Genomic DNA, 19,279 nt, shown 5'->3' on the forward strand with positions numbered 1-19,279 from the left:
ACATGTTTTGAGAGAAAAAATATTCATCCAGCACTTAAAATACTAGACTTTTGTATATGCAAATTGAGAGTAGACCAAAACTGGGGTAACAATTTCAACATTTTGTAAGCATTTTCAGCATTTTCCCAAAGATTGTGCTATAATAAGGGAATTCAAATTTAAACTAGAGCATGATGACTATTTTCATTATATTCTGATTAGGCCTGCTGCAAGGCAGGGCACAAGCCCATGCTGAATTGTCAAGGAGATTTGAAAAAGGCTTAAAATAGAGACATGTTGCCTCCTTTTATAGAGTGTGTAAAAGCCATGTTCAGAATCTTTGTGCGTGCTGTCAATTATGTCTACTCTTGTATTTTGTATTTATTACGTTCATAGCAAACAGGTATTTTCAACAGATACTTTTCATTTATTGTGTTTTGATGTTTTCTAGCTAAAATTTTTCTTTTACAGTTTTTCCCCCTGACATCCTTCTGTGATATTTTTTCACCTTTACAAAGGCGTTTGTCACTTCAAAACTCGCAGCTTCCATTCTGTTCCTTGCACCACATAGTTTGGTACAGTGACATGGCATCTTTTCAGAGACATGAAATGTCTATTGGGAGCAAAAACTTTCTTTTATTGATCACATTCAATATTTTAAATTTATGCTATACCGTTTTATTGCCACTACTAAGGTGAAGGAAGCAAATACTAGAGTGCACCTTCTAAGAAGTGAACCAGATGTGCAAATTCACAGTTGTTATGGGTGCACTGCTCTTGAGCTTACATTTATTATTTTACTGTTATTTGACAGTTTTGGGTTATAGTTTCTAATTAAGTCGATGATAAAGTGAAGAGGAGCAAACTCTTCTTTCCAGAAAAGTTAAACTTGTCTTCTCTTGTTATTTTTTTTTTTTTTTGGGAATTGTTATTTTACTTTTATTGGGAATATCTGTTGCATTTTAAAATAATGACTGTCCTTGAGTTTGAGAAGAATTACTTCATGATAAGGACTGTGGTTTTAATACACGCTGTGTTCAAGAATTTGAGGTAATACAACTTTTCATCCTTATATTCCCTTACAACTTACTGCTTTTATTATGAGAAAGAATTTAGCCAGAATTATTAAAATAAAAACAACTTAAATGATCCATCTTTCTAAATATTTCAACTAAGCACCCACTAACTTCTTGCTGCAAGCCTTGCCCCATATTCTTTTTGCTCTGTCTTGTCTGTCCTTACTGTGCCATACCTAAATTTAAAGAGGCTTTAAGTATCATGTTAAGGTGAGGACATTGGAGAAAAACTCCCTTTGCCTTCAAAGAGGCCATAACTTCACTCCTTCCTTGGCAGGGAGGAAGAGGGGTGGAGGAAAGAGAGTCATCTTAAGTATTTAATAGAGTTGTCTATACAGTTTCATAAAATGCATTGCAGGGGAGATTTGACAAGGCAAACTGTCATGCCACAGAGTAGCTGCTCTTGGGAGGTATGCAATGTATTTTGGAGGAGATTGTAAATCATGGTGCTTCTCAATAAAGCAGAAAGAAGGTTACTACAGATATTACATAAATGTTTCTTCACTTCACTTAAACATTTTGCAACAGTTATAGAGAATTTGTTAACCTTTCTTTAGCTGATTTGGAACAAGAATCAACAACTAATTAAAAAAAAAGGGTGATACCTGCAGTATTTTCGATTTCATGGAATTTGTCAGAGGACAAGGTGGTTTTGAGTGCTAGCAGGTAGTAAAGCAGCTTTCTTATTGTCTTGGGCCTACAAACTCATCCTCCCTAAATGTAATTTTAGAGTATTAAGGGTGTATTAACAAAATTGCTGAACTTGTATGTAGTTACTGTTTTTTTGCATTACCCTTTTCTGCAAATTTTTGTGATACTTATTGACTAGATCTATTTTGAGGTATAGATTTTTAAGAAAATAGGGTACCTGTCTTTGTCAAGTGAAAGTGTGCAATTTCTTAGTACCTCTGTTTTTTGCATTTTGGAAAAATGTAATTAAAAACCTTATTTTATTTTTCTTCAGTAAAATTTCTTGGCCTAATTTATTCTACTAGGTAGTTTCTCACTCTCTGTGGAAACTGCATTCCCTTTGATCAGTGTTTGCTTATTTTTATTGCAATCTCAGTTGTTTCTAAGCAGAAAATCTACTTTAAACAGAAAATCTACTTCCCTTGAAATACCTCAGGCTTTTGTTCTTCTTTCTTGTGGAAATGTTCTTTGGCAACTCAGATGTAAGAATGCAGTTACTTAGAGTAGAAATGTTCACAGCACTAAGCTGTAGATTTTCTTCTCACTTAAATTATAACCAGATATGTATTTCCATACAAAGAATATATTGGGCAAAGATCCAGGAAACTGTCTTTCTTTGCATAGAGTTTGATAACTGCAGCTGCAATCTCTTGTAAATTTTACTGACTGTTAAAAATATCAGAAGTTTGGGAAAACTGTAAATGTTAACTTTCTCTGTTACCAAGAGTGTTTCCCATGTCAAGTGACATTCCACTCAAAATCTGAGGGTTAGGGAGGATGTTTTTTTTTTTCATTCTCATACGTGTTCTTCTTCCAGTTGTTTGTTAATGTAACTTTATTTCAAATATATTAGATGGTGGTCTTTCCTAATGAGACACAGCCAATTATCAAAGGATGAAAATCAGTCTATCTAGTAATTTTGAATCTCCTTTTCCCTTTTTTTCTTTTTAAATTTTTAAAAAAGTATTAGAACACATTGTCCTTTTGAAGAGCTTCACAGACAGCTTCAAGATATTTGGTTTTGCTTATCAAATTATCATCTCTGTATGAAATCCTATTAGAGATGTATGGCACCTAATTGTACAGAAATCTTTGAAGGAATGGAGTCTTAGATATTGTATTTTTTTTTTCTTGAAAGACTACATTAACTTTACAAGAAATACAAGACTTTTTGAATTCAGGTTAGCTATTTCTGCATCTTATTTTATTTTCTGATAATCATTTCATACTGATGCTAATACCAGTGTATTATTAATGTTACACCTTACAGTCTTTTCCAGGCGGGTTTTGACCTGACTAGAGTTCCATTCTGATCCTCTGCTACATTCCACCAGAATTAACGCAGCACCAGCTAATTCCTGTTCCATATCATCTTCTATTATTCCATTTATAACTTCAGCCTTCTGACCAATTTCACAGAGTCACAGTAGGTCATGGTCCCTCCTATAATCTTTTTATATTTCACTATTCCTGCCCAGGGAGACAGTTTAGTTATGCCCTACTGTGTCCTTCCCAAGGGTACCACATAACCATTTGATAGCATTTAATAGATAGACATACTCCTCCTTAATATTCCACATAACCATTGTTTTTGTTGGTGTAATTTGCAAACATATTTCTGTGGGGTTTTAAGGTGATTTTTTTTAAGAAACAAAATGAAGATCCCTACTGTGGTGCTAGAGTAGAAGGGTCAGATTTACAACATAAAAGACAAAAAGTTATCCTAGCTTTTTTAAAAAACTAAAATACTTGTATTTAACATGATATTGCATTTTTCAGGTTTACAACAAATGCCATAACTATATATGTCGAGAAGTGGTATATGTATATAGTTAATAAAATTCTTTTTCTTTAGGAATAAAATGTCAAAGTGGAGTGTAAATGTAACGGAAACATCACTGGAATTCACAGACCTAGAATATAACTATGAGTATAGTGCTTACCTAACAGCAAGTACAAGATTTGGTGATGGCAACATAAAAAGTGATACTATAACATTCAAAACTTCTGAAGGAGGTAAGCTTATACACAGCATGAATCTTCATTTTCATTCAGCCTTAAAATTCTGTCAGCCTTATTTAAGTTAATAAAGCCATTAAGTTAATGAAGTGTAAGTGGCATTTGACTTATCAAGAAAAGACATTCTAACTGTCTTTGTCTGTCTTTGTGTCTGCATGTATCTATGGGTCTATAAAATYATGATGGCTAGTTCTGTTAATTTATTGAGAAAAAATTTGCATTTCTCTTCCAAGCAGATAAGATCCAAGTAATTTAATTCTAAACTTATATAAGTAAAATTATTTTTGTAATATATTTAAATTGATCCTTACTTTAAGCTACAGTGACACAACTGATAGGGAAAATATTCCCTATAGTATCCCTCTCAAGTCTGAAATGTTTTTAATTTGAAGATCTAATCTGTAAGTGTACACTGATTTGTTTATTCTATTTTGTTTATTTTATACTTCCAACATGGTAGGTGAATTTTATATGTTCATACTATATACTGTGCTTTGAAATTCATTCCGTTTAATTATTCTTTCTGGTTTTCCATCAATCATATAGCTATAATCTGTTCCAAAATAGACAATATGCAGGTGTACTTCAGAATTACCCTGCATAGATAAACCAATTCTCTGACACACAACCTCTGGCAGGATAAACATCTACTTGAACCATCCCTCCAAAGTCTGTCTACATCATCAGGTAGTAGGCATTCACAGAGATTGCTTTTGAAGCTGGTATTGAAATATGCATTGACTTTATATGGACAGACTTTTAGGAACTGGTCTTGGGGTTCCCCCTCCAATTAATATTTTTGTATTTCACACAAACTTGTGCAGCACAAAGCAAGAGAGATGCATGACTTACAGTGGTCAGTAAGTATACTGCATGTTCTGTCGAGAGCTTTCTTGGATGGTGGGAAATATGGAATTAAATTCTCTTAAACTGACTTAAGGAATTGAATTTAACTCTCCTACATCACTGTGTTACTGAGCAGAACCACATGCTGCTATTATTTACAAAATAAGATGACAGGCTAATTGAACAAGGCTTAGAGAAGTCTACCTGCACATTTAATTGGCTGAGAAAAGAGTAAAAAAGAGAAATTATCGTACTGTCCAAGCTTGAGTATTTGGTTTACCTACATGAGCTGGGAGCCTAAATTCTATTTATAATCAGACAGAAAAAGGATTTTATTTTAGGTTTTATGAAACAAATCCTTTTTTCCCCCTACTAACTGTATTTGAAGTACAGAGACCTAACTCAGTCAGCTTCCACATCTGCAAATTAGCTTTTCTGTGTGCAAAACGCAGTAAAGACAGGACAAATTTTATAAGAAAATACTATCTGTTTACAAATGGAGCAAAATGCAAATATGTTTGGAAAAGTGTTTTAATCATTCATTTGCATACACTGTTTTATTTCATTATTTTGAGAAGCAGTTTTTATACCATAATCAGAAATACATTACATTTGACATACAATGCTGTAAAATCTATTGCGGATATTCTTTGGGCACTAAAATGTACCAAACCTTGAGATACAGAAGCTTTAGCTATGCTAAAACTTAACATTTTTCCAGCACCAAGTGATCCACCAAAAGATGTTACATACAGAAACCTTACTTCCACATCAATAATGCTGTTCTGGTCTCCTCCTCAAAAGCCTAATGGAAACATACTGTACTACTCAGTTTATTTCAAAAATAATTCAGGAATATTCATACAGGTAAGCTAATTTTTATATTCTTTTGTAGAAGTCAATGAAATTTTCTTATAATTACTTAAAGATTAAATCACTTTTATGGTTATCAATATATTGATTTTTCATTTTTCCTTTATCATGCTGTAGTTATTTAACCAATAAAGACAGAAGTGTATCTTGTAATCATTTATGCTACATTGTGCATCTCATTGAGCATTCATAGCATTAAGCTTTAAAGCCAATAGATTTTGTGTAATATTTCATTATGTAAAGTTTACATGTACATGACTGTATACATGCACACTTACACCTAATATATATAYACACTTAACATATGTAATGGATAGACTCAAGACCCACTACATTCATAGCATGCCCTCAAGAGTTTTTGTTTTAGTCTAATCTATCAATGTGAATAAATTTCTGTTTCTGGTGTTGCTTTTAAATACATGTTTGTACAGTATTGAAAATAGGAAGGTAATGTGAATGTAGGGAATGCATTTTTATTTCATATTTTTCTTACTCTCAAAAGAAAATTAATGTTTAGTATATTGAAGCAAAGATATTAATATTCTGAAATTGAATCTTTAAATATGAATAAGATCTTATAAATAATGTTTTGGTGATACTTTTTCATGTACTTTGGTGATACCTTTTTTTTGCTCTTGCTGCTATCATCCTTAATTATGCACTACACTTATTAATTGTATATATAGTCTTTCTGTTCTCCTTTCTGTGAATATCTTATATTACAGAAATATAATAAGATAAATAAGCTTCCTTTCCAGGTTTTTGGTCACAAGTTTTACACATATGGAAGGAGAACAAGAAATATAAATCCATTAAGAAAACTATGCTTAAAAAAATAACCTTGACTGCATAACTGTATGCTCACAATATGTCTAGTGCGAGGTATGCATGTGTTTGAGAACTATAAAAAATATTCACGAATGTTACAAATACCTGTGAGTGAATAGTTGCTGACAAATCTCAGTGTATACACTTCTCTGACTTCTGTGAAGCTACATGGGTGCCAGGCTCTGCACAGTTTCAAGTGCAAGCAGGAATGTACCTTGAATTCACATTCTGATAAGATTAAAATCAGGGCTACAGTTCAGAACGTAGACTCTGTTAGCACACAATGCTATAGCAACAGTATTTTTCTTCAAATCTCTAGACAAACCTTTACATCAGTGCATTACCTGAACCAGCCCATCCTATGAAGGGCATTTCAAGTGATTTTAGAGGAGTACTATGGACTTGGCCTATTTCTGCCTTTAGGAAGGTGCAGCTCTGAGATGAATGAGTAAGGTGAAGCTGATACTCTGAGAGAGATAAAATCCCCTGGGATGTGCCCAGGACCCTGGAAAAAAAAGGATGAAAATAGGGAAGATGGAGCACAGTAACATTGGCCCAGCAAGGTGAGGGTCCAATTTTATTATTGTGTGCTGTAGTCAGGCAGGGAAAGGATGGTGGCACAATTGGAAGTTAATGCTGCTTTGGCATATTATGTGGTGGATAGCAGCTAAGTGCTGATAGTAGTTCTACTTTTGTGTGTGGGCACTACCATTTTCATCCCTTTGACTTTGATTTTTATCCCACCCCTCTGCCATCAGAAGATAGGTTTCAGCTGCTGTTGCATCTGTCTCTTACTGCTCATGGGATGTGAACATTAATCTCTTGAATCATGATCAAGAGTTAAATTGTCTTCTCCTTTTAACTCCTTCTGCCCTTCACATCCTGTCTGCTCACTGTTCAACATGACAACTACCATCCCAGTCTATTCTGTACCTTGGCATTCCGGTGGATGCAAGACAGATTTCAAGCAGGTGAAAAAAGCCAACTCATTTCTGTCAGATATTTTATATTACTGTTTTTACAACAGAGAAATACATGTGTGAAAGTCAGCCTGATATGTGACTATATATATATATATATGTATGCTGTATACAGACTGTTGTAAGTTACATGAGTATGCATATATATATATCTTACAACTATCTGTACTTAGAAGTAGAACCATGTAATTGCAGGATCTGTTGCTAAGTTTTGTATTTGGAAAGAAAGAATCCTCACATGAAATAATCTGTGTTGAGGTCACCGTTCTGCTTATGTTTATCCAAACTGTATTTTCAGTTTGAGAAATTATACAGGAGAATTGAAAAAGTAGGTGATCTTTTTACATTTCATGTTTTCACATTGTTGGCAGCCATTCTCTACCAGTCTTTCATCTGCTTCTTTGTCAGGACACAATGCCAGAGATCCAAGTCTTAAAGCATATCTTCTAGATACCTGAAAAACCACTCTTGCTGAAGAATATCAAACAACTTAACACCTCCCAATGCTGTCATAATCTGAAATAGATACAAAAGACATACTACAACTGGTGTTACTCTGTTGTTTCAATTTCTCACTTCTCACACACCCTCAAACTTCTCAGGCATATTAAAATCTAATTAATGTGAACTATTGTCTATTAATATGTTAAAACCAGGAAGTTAATAGCTGCAGAGTGAAGTGTTTTATTTTGGAAAAAAATACCCCAAAATAAAAAATACCTGAGATAAAAGATACAGTTTACTCCTTGACATGATGCAGAAACTTGACTTTTTGTTCAAAAATGGAAAATTTACATACCATCATAGGCCAGAAAAATAATGTATAGTTTCTTTGCTTTACAGGTCTGCATGAAAAATAACACTGCAGCTGTCCAGTCAGAAGGCCTGAGATGCTCAGACCTAAGATTCAGAACCCGAATAGCAGAAGGAAATATTTAGTGATGGGGATTAGATTTATGGATTTTGGTAGATAAGTGACCTGTTTCTATGGGGATGCTGACAGTTGTAAAAAAAATGTGTCAGAGAGAGAGGAATGACTGGTAGACAACTAGAAGAAACCATCACCTGCATTAGGCTGGGTTCCAGTTCAGCTTTATCTTCCATCTTCTGCTGCCGTAGGTCTAGGGAAAATGCTACTTCTTGATATAAATACCCTGCCCTAGTGCAGTAAAAATATAACATGTGTGGTGACAAAGAGTGCTTCCTTCACAGATGACAGGATACATTATCTCTTCCTCACATCACTTCTCTGTGATGCTGCTGGGTTCCTACAGTTCAAGCTTTCACTGTTTGCAGTAGCAGCTTTGCAAGTTTTGCTCCACAATGCCTTGCCTGGTGCTTGAATCATACTGCCCACATGCTCAGTCTTATCCAGGAAATAAGTCAAAGTCTCTATGCAAGTAATTGTCTCATTGCTAAATATCAGTCTATGAAAGATATCATTGACTTGAATAAACTCTTTTATTCCATCCCTATATACTTGTGTTTTGATTAGCAAGAAAGTGTGAAAGCTGCTAATTACAAATATATATTTATGCTTCAATAAAGTTCCCCAGTGAAGGAATTTAAGTGCAGAAGAAAACTGTCCTGCTCTGACAAACCAGACAGGGAAACCAGGAGCTCGGTACTGAGAAACAGCCTATGATCCTTCCAGAGGCTGAACATCAGACCTCAAATCATCTAACCTCTACCTCAAACCAATCAAAGTGATATGGCTGGATACGGTTCAGAGTCAAATTCAGCTTGATCTACCATTGGGATGTGGACAGGGGATGCAAACAATGTGCTATATTAACTTAACAATCAAACATTTTCATTCACCAATATGACCAAAGTAGGGATGAAAAGGGGAACTTCCCAAAAATACACTGCAAATTTTTTGAAAGATGGTCTCGAAATGGTACAGCACACAAAGAGGAAATAGCTTCACTTAGGTTTATACTGGAACAGTCATTCCTTGAAGGATGCCTTGGATTAGCCCCCACAGTGTCACTACTCTCACCTGATTGCCGGAGATTTGAATCCTCTGATTCAAAACAAGAATGCAACACAATGAACCTAAAGAAGGAAACAGAACAGGGGAAAAAGGTTAGAAGTGAAGAAGAACATCATTGTATTTTCTGTGTACAACTAATTACAGCTTTGTGCCATTGGAAGTATCAGCCACTTCCTGAGGTGAAGGAGATACTACTTTCTGCTGACACTTTCATGGCTTGTGTGTATTACTTACACTTAGCTGCTTTTAATAATCTGATACTTTGCTATGTCAAAACTTCTTTCATGTATAGATGAAGAAAAGGACAGAAGGAAGAATTTCTTCAGCTGTAGCCAAAGATCCTAAGCTGTTTGCTTTCATCTGCAGCCACAGTTAATTGCAAAACTTCCTATAGTGTTCTATCCCCAGGGTACAATTAGTACAAGTTTCATCTTTTCTCAGTTTGTGCCCACACAGTTCTTCCTGCTTACTCTTACTCTTAATTATGTGTTCCGTTTTTTTTTTTTTATTCATAATATTTTGTCATATCAGAAGTTTGAGATATCTCCACTCCTTGGGCTCCTCTTAAAATAGCTTTTGTTGACCCACCAAAACCCTGTTAATAATATTCATGTTAGTTCTCTAAGTCCTTAACTGCCAGACAGCTGGCTAAATAGTTAAAGGTATGCTTTTTAAACTAAGAGTTGAATTTTCAGCTGTTCATACCAATAAATTCCCATTAAATGTAGAATCAAAACTTGATGTGGTAGCCTTGACATTTTAACCTTGAAAACTCAGATAATTATTTAAGGTCTTATTTAAAAGAATCTGATTATTAGATGTAGTTACAAATTACTGATTGCTGCTAACAACAATATCTAATAATAATAATAACAACAAGGAGATATTAGAATGCTTCTTCTGGACCAGATGATATTTTCTCTTATACCATGCTTAAATATCAGAAAGTTTAATTAAATACCTTAGAATTTGATCCTCTTTTYCGTGCATCTTAACCTACCCAAAAGTAATGCAAGCTCTTTCCAGCTGTTTCAGTTAGCTATGAAGCTAGTGTGAGATTCAAACTACATTTTGAAGAAAGTCATATATTGAGGTGGAAGTTTTTTGTATTTTGAGGGATTTTTGTATTTTAACCTAATCCTTTGGGCAAAATTAACAGAGTGCTTATAATCAGTTAGTGAGTGGATATCAAAATTTATACTGGCAATTCATGCAGCTTCTTTTCTGCATTCAAAACTAAAGTCTAACTTTTCATTGCCGAACAAACTGTTTACTTATTGATGTTATATAATACTAGCGACTGTAGGCAAAACTAGGTCTTCATATATGGGCATAAAATCTCAGGGACGTGAATGAGCGTGTCACCTATTGTTTACTGCAAAAATAAAAATATTTTGCTTGTACAAAAATATATATGAAGTGTTGCATTAGATATATAGATTGATACGTATTGATGATAGATATCAAGATTGCATACTGAACTATCAGTGTGTACAGTACTGACTCAACTGTGGGGTAGAGCATATCACAGTGACTTCTTCAGTAAGAACTCTTCTCAAGACAAATATAATCCATTTTTCAGAATGCAGTTTTAGCATGCCTGTGCTTATATGTGGTATTTCTAAATTTTAATACTCAAATATTACTGTTGCATTTCTCCTGCTTTAGTAAGTTTGCTCTCATAGCCTCTCTTTTTTAGAAAAGCATTTACTTGAAAACTTATTTTGAGTTTAAAGAAGTGGAGGGTGTGGATTAGATCTAACACCAAAAATAGGGAATAGGCCAAATAGCTGGAATTCATCTGGGGGATGGGCAAAATCCAGCTCACCCTGAAGAGGCTGCTAGATAGAAAAATTAGGCCTTCTTTGGTCCTGAGAAGTACTGTTCATGCCATCTGCTCAATGGGCCAATGTGGCTGCCAGAGAGGAATGCTACCAGCTCTTTGAATCAGCAGCAAGGATTTGCCTTCCCACCCAATGCTGGAGCTGAATATGCTTATGGGCTAATTAACTTCTCAACAATTTTCAAATCATGAACCAAACTGTGCTGGATCATCTGAGTCTGGTTCCTGTAAAGCAATGGATGATTTAACACATTCAGTTATGTGGTAGAGCTGAACTTACATAAATAATCTGCTTTATATTTTTTCTTTTCAACTTCTGTAATGGTTGTTTCTAAACAGGAATAGTTTCCTTAGAGGGGTTGACCTAAAGCACTAACCTATTCCTGTAGTCACAATATTRGTGACATTTTTTATGTAGTTCAAAAGAAAGTGGGATTAGGTTCTGGTGCTATCCTTTCACTAGCAAGTAACTGAACAAAGGAAAAAAAAATTCTTTTAATGCCTTCAGTTTAACATGGTCCACTCACTATAGACATTTCCATTAGAGATAATGGCATATTGTTTTTGGAAGGGACAACTAACAAAAGGAACTGTTTAACAAGTGATGCAGTGAGATCTCTGCAGCTGGAAGATTTAAGTTCAAAATCTGCTATCTTAAAAATAGATTAGAGAAAAGTCCTTTGATTTATAAGTACTGTTCAGCCAAGGCATGCATGATTCATGTGATCTATGAGCAATCAGCAAATGTTGCCTTTTTAAAGAATTTTCTTGATGAAATATGGATAAACACACTGCAATATTGTAGTTTTAATCTCCGACTTTGCATTCAACACTACAACCAACAGGAGCCAATGATGTACTCTGTAGTACTTACAAGGAGTAACAATAGACATCGTACAATTGAGTATTTCAGCAAAAATCAGTACTTATTAGGATTTAAAGTACAGGTTTATGTTGCCTGAATACTGTGGTGAATCATATCTGCTGCTGTTGGTGGTGGTGGTGATGGCTAAATGGGGAACTAGAAAGAGAAAGCAATGGATAAAAAACATTTTAAGGGGTAACATTTTCTTTTTGTCCTCCCTTTTAGAATTTCACAAGTTATGGTAATGACAGCAATGTCAGTATGTCCCCATTTGTGGTGCTGGATGACTTGGTAAAATACAGCCATTATACTTTATGGTTAACTGCAAGCACAGCATTTGGAGATGGAAACAGAACCAGTGAAAAAATAGATGTGTATACAGATCAGGATAGTAAGTTAATAACTTTTTTTTGTGCTCATTGTGTATCAGTGCTTATATTTATTAAATATTCTCTAACTTAAAAATTATTTTACTATTATGATTGCAAAGTAAAAGAAAATCATTAAATTGGTTCTCAAAGCTGCAATAGTTATTTTTGCAAGGAAGGCATTTTGATTTGAGTCTTTACTTTGTAATACTAAGAACATAGCTCACAAGCCTCTGTGGATGCAAGCAATAAAATTATTGTCTTGAACTGTCATTAAGACTCTTTTCTTAAATAAATTTAGCAGAGATGATTATTCATGTATGCCTTCAATTATTTTGCTTTTGATATTGAAACAAATTATTTTTAGAAGTAGTAAAAAATATTGCAGCTGACATTTTATATGTCAAGCGGTGGAATCTGGTTTGGGCTTGAATGTTTTATAACTGTAATCCATGCATTTAATTTTTTGCTTATTATCTCTCATAGTCCCAGAAGGTTTTGTTGAAAATCTGCTCTATCAAAACATTTCCTCAACTTCTGTAAATGTAAGCTGGCTTCCACCATCCCAGCCAAATGGCTTAGTCTTCTTTCATGTTTCTCTAAGTTTAATGCAACTGGAAACCAGTAAGATACTGTCTTTCCTTACTTACAACACAAGCATAATTTTTGATGATCTGGAGAAATATACTGATTACATTCTGAAAATCACACCTGCCACTGATAAAGGATCTTCTGAACAGCATGCTCTAAGTCTTCATATAAGAACTGATGAGGATGGTAAGATTAATATATTTTATTAATTCTTAAGGAAATGTAGAAAAAAAGCCCCAACAAATAGCTTTCTAAAAGAAAAAAAAAAGTGTTTATTTTCCTTGTTTTACTTAAAGTGTATTTGTTACACAGTGACATAAACAACTGCGACACATTTCATTGTTTAGACCATGAAGTTTTCATTGTAACTCATATTTTTCTAAGATTATCCTTTTCTTCCTCTTTTTTATTCTTCCTGTAGTCCCAGAATCAGCACCTGTAATCAAAACATTTTCAAATCTCTCAACTACCTCAGTTATGCTTTCATGGGACCCTCCTATTAAGCCAAATGGTATTATAATACGTTATGATTTAAATTTATTTGGGCCAGAAAGGAATAACTCATTCTCTGCCACCAATAATTTTATCATCTTGGAAGACCTTCTGCCATTCACATTGTACAGCATTTATGTAGCTGCAAGGACAATAAAAGGACCTGGTCCATCTGCTGTGCTTCAGTTTTACACAGATGAGTCAGGTGAGCAAATGCAATTGTAACCAAGTTTGAAATATCAGCTCTATGTTGCTGCACCATCTTAGATGTGAATATTAGACCTGTTGAAATGAAGGATTAATTTTCCATTTGTCTGTGGGTGAAGAGCTTTCAGAAGAAGAAAACACTGCAAAGGAAGTATTTTCTGAGTGCTCCTCCTCCTGCCAGTGTGGAAGAGGAGGTCACATTCTGCATAGGATTATGAAAATAACTCCATGAAGAAAGATCTTTTGCCTTTGGAATGTGTTATAGTTTGCAAAGTGTCAGGGATTTTGAAGCAAGCAACAGTACCTTTCTTTTCATCACCCCATATGATGGAAAAATGATAAAACATGGAAATCTCTCTGACACATTCACACAGTCCTCCTTTACATGGACCTCCTCTCCCCTGCATAGTAAATTACATATCTTTAAAATATATGACAAGTTGTGCTCCATATATGGTGTAGGAAGTGAAGTATATCATATGCCAGTTATATATATATAGTATAACTTTTGTTAAATGTGTTCGTTCTGACAGTAAGGTTGTTCAAGTGATTAACAGATTTGTTAGATCTCTGTGAAGATCCCTTGCTCACTAAACATGTATTCTGGATTAATGGAATTTGTTTCATGCCGAAGAAAAAGAAAAAAGATTGAAATAACAATGAATTAGTGTTAGCTTGAGTTGAAGCAGGAATGTTTCAAAAAGTACCTATGTTCTCCTGCATGTCCAAAGTGTTTTGTTTTGCCTGGATTATTTGTGATTTGGAACTCAGTTACATTTCTCTTTTGCAGTGCCATTAGCTCCACCCCAGAATTTGACCATTATCAACTACACCGCAGATTCTGTGTTGCTAAAATGGGATCCAAGTCCCCAGTCAAATGGTGTTATTATGAGATATAATTTTAAGATTTATCAAAACAACACTGAAAAACTCTTTTTTTGGGTATGTTTATAATCAAGAGTGTATAATTTTTTAAAATATATTTTGTGCTTTAGGAAAAAATATATGGCAAATATTTTAAATGCCTATTATTATGAATTAAATACCTAGAATTATGAAGCTCCTATAAATTTCTATTTGCTATGACAGTTTACTTACCTTCCCACTAGACCTGTAATTCAATTTTTCAAATTAGACAGAAAAAAAAATAGATTATAACTTGCTTTGAGCTGCTAAAGTTTCATAAATGGTGAGATTTATTAATCTTAGTTTATATTTCAGTGTAAGCTTGAAGTTAGAAAATGGCAGAAGTTACTTTCTTTGTAACTGTCTTTGTTTCGCTATTTAGTATCTATGTCAGTAATTCCTAGTCATCTCCACAAAATAGTAAAAACAGTTTAAAAATCTGCATTTAAAAAAAAAATAGATTTTGCAGAGTAAGGATACCTGAGTGAATTGTAACTGAAATAGATGCTATGTTCAGGGCCAGGCTGGATGGAGCTCTGGATAACCTGGTTTTATGGAAGGTTCCCTGCTGTCAGTATGGTTGTTGGAACTGGATGATCTTCAAAGTTCCTTTCAACCCAAGCCATTCTATCGGTCTACAATTTTATGATATAAAAAATTTGATCAAGGCTTAAATTTGATTGCTTGGGTTGCCTTAAGAAATGCTCTGTGAACTACAAAGGCAGCAAGCTGAGCTCAGGATTGCATCTTAAGCTTAAACACTGTGTAGTGAGTCCTGTTCATCTGAGATGCTTATAAAAGCTGCAGTAAAAATACCTTGCTGCATGGGGTGGCCTATTGGCTACCCCTAATGAGGTCTGCTGTAATTCCCCATTGTGGAAGGAAGTGCTGGCATCATCCCAGTTTTTTCAATTATGCTTGAAAGGCCATGATGCATATATGAAAGGGGAACTATGAGCCAGCTACCTTTAGAAACATGTTCTTTGGGCATTCGTGGAGACCACCATAAATCTGTCGATCTGAGGCAGTGTCAAACCAACTTAGAATAGAGAAACAGCTGGAAGCACTTGAATGTATCTGCTATGCCCTACATTTCCTCATGTTTTTTAATGTTTGTAATGGCAAGAAATTAGATTTAGGTTGTGGCAGCAAGACAGAGAAAGAAATTTATATAAAAATATTGCATTTAGGCACCATAGTTCTCTGATAACTTGGATCCCACAAGATGTTCACCACATTTTCTTGCTGAAATTCAGCTCTTTCCCTGCTGTTACATTCCTCTCAATATTTGAACAAATATCCTTGCATGCTTTGGGGAAAATGGGTCCCAGGAATTGAGCTGTGTGTTTTAGCTTTTTTTWWWAAAAAAAAATAAAAACAATTCTTCATCAATCTATGTATCTAGTTTAGGTAAAGTAAAAGAAATTAGAAGCTATGACACATGACCTCTTCCACTGAAGAGGTATAGTAAAGAAGTAGAATGTGAGAGGGATTGGTGTGAAGCTGGAAAGAGTTTTTAGTATTTGACTGAAAGCTACTCAGAGTGGAAGAGGCAAAACTATGGCTGTCAATTTGTTCATTTCAGTAAGTTCAAGGTAAAGTCCACAGTGTTTCTAGAGATTAGGTGTGTACTAATAATTTTTCCTTCCTTAAGAACATTTCAGGTTCAAATCATGAGGCAAGCCTTGTTGGATTAGAACCATTCAGCCCCTATTTTATCAGTGTCTCTGCATTTACCAAGCTTGGGAATGGCAATCAGTTCAGTAATGCTGTCCAATTTACAACGATGGAATCAGGTTAGACATGGCTTTTTTAAGATGCAGTTCTGTTTAAATATATTTATATTTATTTTCCTTGTATGGCTGAACAAAAGTTTTCCTCTTCTCTCCAAAGAAAACGTAACTTAATACTGTCTCATTGTCTTTTGCCTGTGTAGCACTGATTCACATTCCTGCTGTAGATTGTGTTTGAAGTTTGATGTAGGAAGTGTAGAATTAAAAACRTCCTCAACTGAAATGAGAGGCTTATATGGCTACTGTAAGTCTTTTAATAGCAACACAGATAAAGGGAGGAAAATTAGATAGGTATCAGTCTTTGCAGATCAAAGTGGTAATTCAGATCCCTGTGAAAATAACTGACATATTATTAGTATCAAAAGCAGCCAGACAAAAGATTGGCAAATGAACTGGAAATTGTATTAGACAACTAGAAATTTTAAACTTTTTTTTTTAATATAATTTATTTTAGGAAGAAAGCTAGCCAYTAAGAGTGAATTACTTAACATCACTAAAGAGAGCCTGTGGGTTTGTGAAACTGGCTGTTGCTCAAAACTGTAGCCCCTTTGGCAGGGCAGAGCAACCCCCAGGCTCTGTAAGGGCTGTCAGTGCCAGGGGACTAGCATGGGTTAGGGGACTCCAGGTATCTTTGTGCTGTTAGCAAAGGCATAAGACAAAGTATCAAAAGATCCTATACGATGACTACAGATTTGCTAAAATGACTTTTCCAGTGAGAGATTTATTTCCAGAACTGGTAATGTGGAGGTTCTGGGAAAAAATGCTATTTACTGTACCCAAGAATTACAATGCCATCAGAAATCTGGACCATCACCAAGCTGGTACAACTTGACTATTGGACTCCTGCAGCTGAAAGTGGTCCTGCTCAAGAACCATGGTCATCCATCTGTTGTTTCATTTCATCACTGACATACTTTCTTCAGTTCTCTTTAACCAATTTTTTAATAAATAATTGCTCTATTTTAAACATGATTATAATATTTTGTGCCTTTCATTAATTTTGTATGAGCATTTAAAAAAAATTTCTTCTGCTGCAACCAGCAAATAGACGGGGAACAGTAGGTTAAAAGCATTGGCATGACAGTTCTGAAACCTGCCCAGTGACTTCTGTACAGATCATAGTTCTGCTGGAAGGATTAGAGAAATGTGGTAAAATGTCTGAAAGAAATAAGACTAACAGATAAAGAAGAAAACAGATAAATAAGGAACTTCTACTATTGATGCTGCTGCTATGTATATTGTGTATCTATATTGCGTATGTTATAGTACACTTGGTTTAAAAGAATATGGGAAAAATACCAGCAAAAAAGTTTTGTTGGGAAAACAAAACTGAAGAGCACAACTAGGAAAAAGCAGATAGATGGCCTCTTCTGTTTCAAGTACTAACATCAGTTCACATTCATGGTAGTTGGAATAGAGCAATGTAATGAGGAAAAAGCTGTATTTTTGTTTTTTTSATGTGTTTCTTTTATTAGTTTGTCTGACACTGCAGTGTTCGACCTTTGCTATTAACATTGTGTCTGCTTCTCAAATGCTGTTGTTCTGTGATTATCATTTTAATTGTGTATGAATGTTAATCTTTGGTGCATATGTATCCTTTCAGTGCCAGATGCTGTACAGAACATTCATTGTATTGCAACAAGTTGGCAATCGATCCAAGTGCAGTGGGACCCTCCTGCTTCACCCAATGGTGTAATTACACATTACATCATAACAGTTGAAGGAAATTCTACAATTTTTTCATCTTATGATACACTGCATACTTTTAGAAATCTGCTTTCCAATATTACTTATCGAATTAAAATAAAAGCTGCAACATCTGCTGGTGGTGGTGAAGAATGCATATGCAATGCCAGTACCCTTCCAGAAAAAGGTAAGTGATTATTCAAGCTAATTTTTTTGTTAAATTTCAATGATGACTGTGAAACAAACAAGCACAAAAAACTTGCTTCAATATAGGCAGTTAAATCATTCTCTTGTTTGAATTTCTTGTTTATTGTGAATGGAATGAAACAGGGATTCCTCTTTCTCCTGTTTTAGAATACAGTGATGATAACTAATTACCATTTGAAAAAGCACAGAGAGAATATTTTTTTCTGTGTGCATTTGGAGAGTCATTTTATTAATTTATGATCACATATTATTTTTTGCCTTATAATATCTGCCTTGTTCCTAGCAGAACCTCAAAATTTGAGACTGTAAGTGTGAACAATTTTGGGGAGAAAAATTTTTTGTGTTTTGGTTTTTCTAGCTCACAGTGTTATGAATTCATTGACAATAAAGCTGTTTAGAATTCACGTAATTGAGCAGAATTTAGCTTCTACAAGAAGAATTTATCACAACTTTTGATGGATAGGATTTTTTTTTAAACAAGAAAGAAAATTGTGAGCTATATCTGAAGAAAAATGAAGGCAGGTTTTCTGGCATTGAAATGAAAAATTTTTACCCGAAGTCTGTCTTACTATCTCTCTTCACACACACACTTCACACTTCACCTAATCTTGACTGCTTTCACTTGATACGTGAAACATGGAGATGATATTCTATGCAAAATACAGCTTTAGTTCTCTGTGAATGGCTRTGTACCTATCTTCTAAATTGAATGTAGAGAGGATCTTAAATCTCAACCCAGGAAGCAAAAGTCTGTTTCAGTCCTGTTTTCCAGTCAGGGATGATTTCTATTATTGGGACTATTTCTTGGGGTTATTTTCTTCTTTTCTGATAGTTCCATATAAAAATAAAAAAATAAGTTCAAGAAAAATCCAGAAAATATTTCAGTTTTCTACTGAACAGCCAGCCTTCAAAGCTAGAGCCAGACTGAACCTGGGGATGGAGTCCAGACTGGGACATAGTCWTATAGGAGGGATGTTACCCTTTGGTAAGGGAAAACAGGAGGCTTCCCAGATGCTTCACACCTTACAGGATGG

General features: G+C 34.7%; 1 protein-coding gene across 1 annotated transcript in view; it reads left to right on the forward strand.

Moving 5' to 3' along the window:
- The window catches only part of PTPRQ (protein tyrosine phosphatase receptor type Q), a 119,864-nt gene that overhangs the window by 47,460 nt on the left and 53,125 nt on the right, over positions 1-19,279 (forward strand). Inside the window, exons 35-42 of the mRNA XM_057377140.1 lie at positions 3,601-3,761; positions 5,332-5,477; positions 12,221-12,386; positions 12,850-13,140; positions 13,376-13,651; positions 14,444-14,595; positions 16,214-16,355; positions 17,956-18,225. Coding sequence (XP_057233123.1) covers positions 3,601-3,761; positions 5,332-5,477; positions 12,221-12,386; positions 12,850-13,140; positions 13,376-13,651; positions 14,444-14,595; positions 16,214-16,355; positions 17,956-18,225 — 1,604 coding nt within the window. The remainder of the gene's footprint in view (positions 1-3,600; positions 3,762-5,331; positions 5,478-12,220; positions 12,387-12,849; positions 13,141-13,375; positions 13,652-14,443; positions 14,596-16,213; positions 16,356-17,955; positions 18,226-19,279) is intronic.

This window comes from Malurus melanocephalus, unplaced genomic scaffold, assembly GCF_030028575.1.
Source record: "Malurus melanocephalus ecotype Western Australia unplaced genomic scaffold, MMel_1.1 scaffold_301, whole genome shotgun sequence".
NCBI lineage: Eukaryota > Metazoa > Chordata > Aves > Passeriformes > Maluridae > Malurus > Malurus melanocephalus.